Source organism: Aplysia californica, unplaced genomic scaffold (genome assembly GCF_000002075.1).
Source record: "Aplysia californica isolate F4 #8 unplaced genomic scaffold, AplCal3.0 scaffold00960, whole genome shotgun sequence".
Classification (NCBI taxonomy): Eukaryota; Metazoa; Mollusca; class Gastropoda; order Aplysiida; family Aplysiidae; genus Aplysia; species Aplysia californica.
This window is the reverse complement of record NW_004798230.1, coordinates 7,753-9,278: the sequence shown is the minus strand read 5'-3', so window position 1 is coordinate 9,278 and position 1,526 is coordinate 7,753. Positions and strand designations below refer to the sequence as shown.

The 1,526-nt window shown below is 44.7% G+C and overlaps 1 protein-coding gene across 1 annotated transcript in view; it reads right to left on the bottom strand.

Moving 5' to 3' along the window:
* The window catches only part of LOC106013521 (rootletin), a gene marked incomplete in the record, with an annotated part of 17,616 nt that extends 16,876 nt beyond the window's left edge, over positions 1–740 (bottom strand). The window contains 1 exon segment of the mRNA XM_035973038.1: positions 425–740. Within this exon segment, the coding sequence (XP_035828931.1) occupies positions 425–691 (267 nt within the window).
* Positions 741–1,526: the final 786 nt, after the last annotated feature.

Sequence of the window (1,526 nt, the reverse complement as noted above, 5' to 3'; positions counted from 1 at the left end):
TGTTGAACCCTTCCAGCCCCAAAGAAAGAAATTGTTGAACCCTTCCAGCCCCAAAGAAAGAAATTGTTGAACCCTTCCAGCCCCAAAGAAAGAAATTGTTGAACCCTTCCATCCCCAAAGAAAGAAATTGTTGAACCCTTCCAGCCCCTATTTTGTTGATTGATGACTCAAGGGTTGAGTTCAAAATTCGACAATCGTTGAAAATCCAGAGAGAGATTCATTCACAATGCAAGTGGTTTTTCTATCAACCATTTGAAATCAATGAGAGTTTCTGTTCTTTTGTGTGTACATGTGTGTGTACGTGTGTGTGTACATGTGTGTGTGTACATGTGTGTGTGTACGTGTGTGTGTGTACATGTGTGTGTACATGTGTGTGTACATGTGTGTGTACATGTGTGTGTGTACATGTGTGTGTGTGTCTGACCTTGTCCTTGGACTGATGCCCCTCCTCCTCCGTCTTGACCAGGTTGGTGTTGAGTCGGTCAATGGTGAGCTGCAGGCTCTGGGCCTTGGACTCCAGGTCTTGGATCTGTTTGATGAGGTTCTCCGTGCGTTCTTGTAGTACCTGGACACACAGACAAACACACAGATAGACACACAGATAGACACACATCGTGCAATGTTTGATGAGATTCTCCGTGCGTTCTTGTAGTACCTGGACACACAGACAAACACACAGACAGACACACATTGTGCAATGTCTGATGAGGTTCTCTGTGCGTTCTTGTAGTACCTGGATGTGTTGACACACAGACAAAGACACACAGATAGACACAGATCATAGAACGCAGCGCCCTCAATCATACAGTAGGAAATGCAAGGATCTTTGTAACAACTGTATTTTACTAACTTTTCTTTTCCAGTTTCAGTAAGAGTTTTACGGCACTAGCAACACAAATGGTCATACAAGATTAAGTGTTGAAGATTAGAGGTGCTACAACTGGAGAATAACAGACATTCAAAAGAAGGAGGACAGGTAAGGACGTGACAGATGTTGGAGAGGAAAGAAGGAGCAAACCACAGTAGAGCACCTGCCAACCACCCAATTTGTGCCATCTGTCATCAACACAATGTTGTTGGAGTACAGAGAAGCCATTAACATAACCACCATTTGGTGCAGGACAAAGAGAGACAGACAGACAGACAGACAGACAGACAGACAGACAGACAGACAGACCGACAGACAGACTGACAGACAGACAGACAGACAGACAGACAGACAGACAGACAGACAGACAGACCGACAGACAGACAGACAGACAGACAGACAGACAGACTAAAGAGGGAAAGACAAGAAGTAGGACCTTCCACCAGTGGCACCCTCCAACCACCCAATACACAAACTGAAACATAAAGCCTTACACCAGGGAAAATGTCGGGATATTGGAGACAACTGTCATTTATCTGGGAGGATTTGACCAAACCAAAAATGTCGGGATATTGGAGACAACTGTCATTTATCTGGGAGGATTTGACAAACCAAAAACGAGTCAAAGCAAAGGGTGGTAAGGAGGGAGTGGATTGGG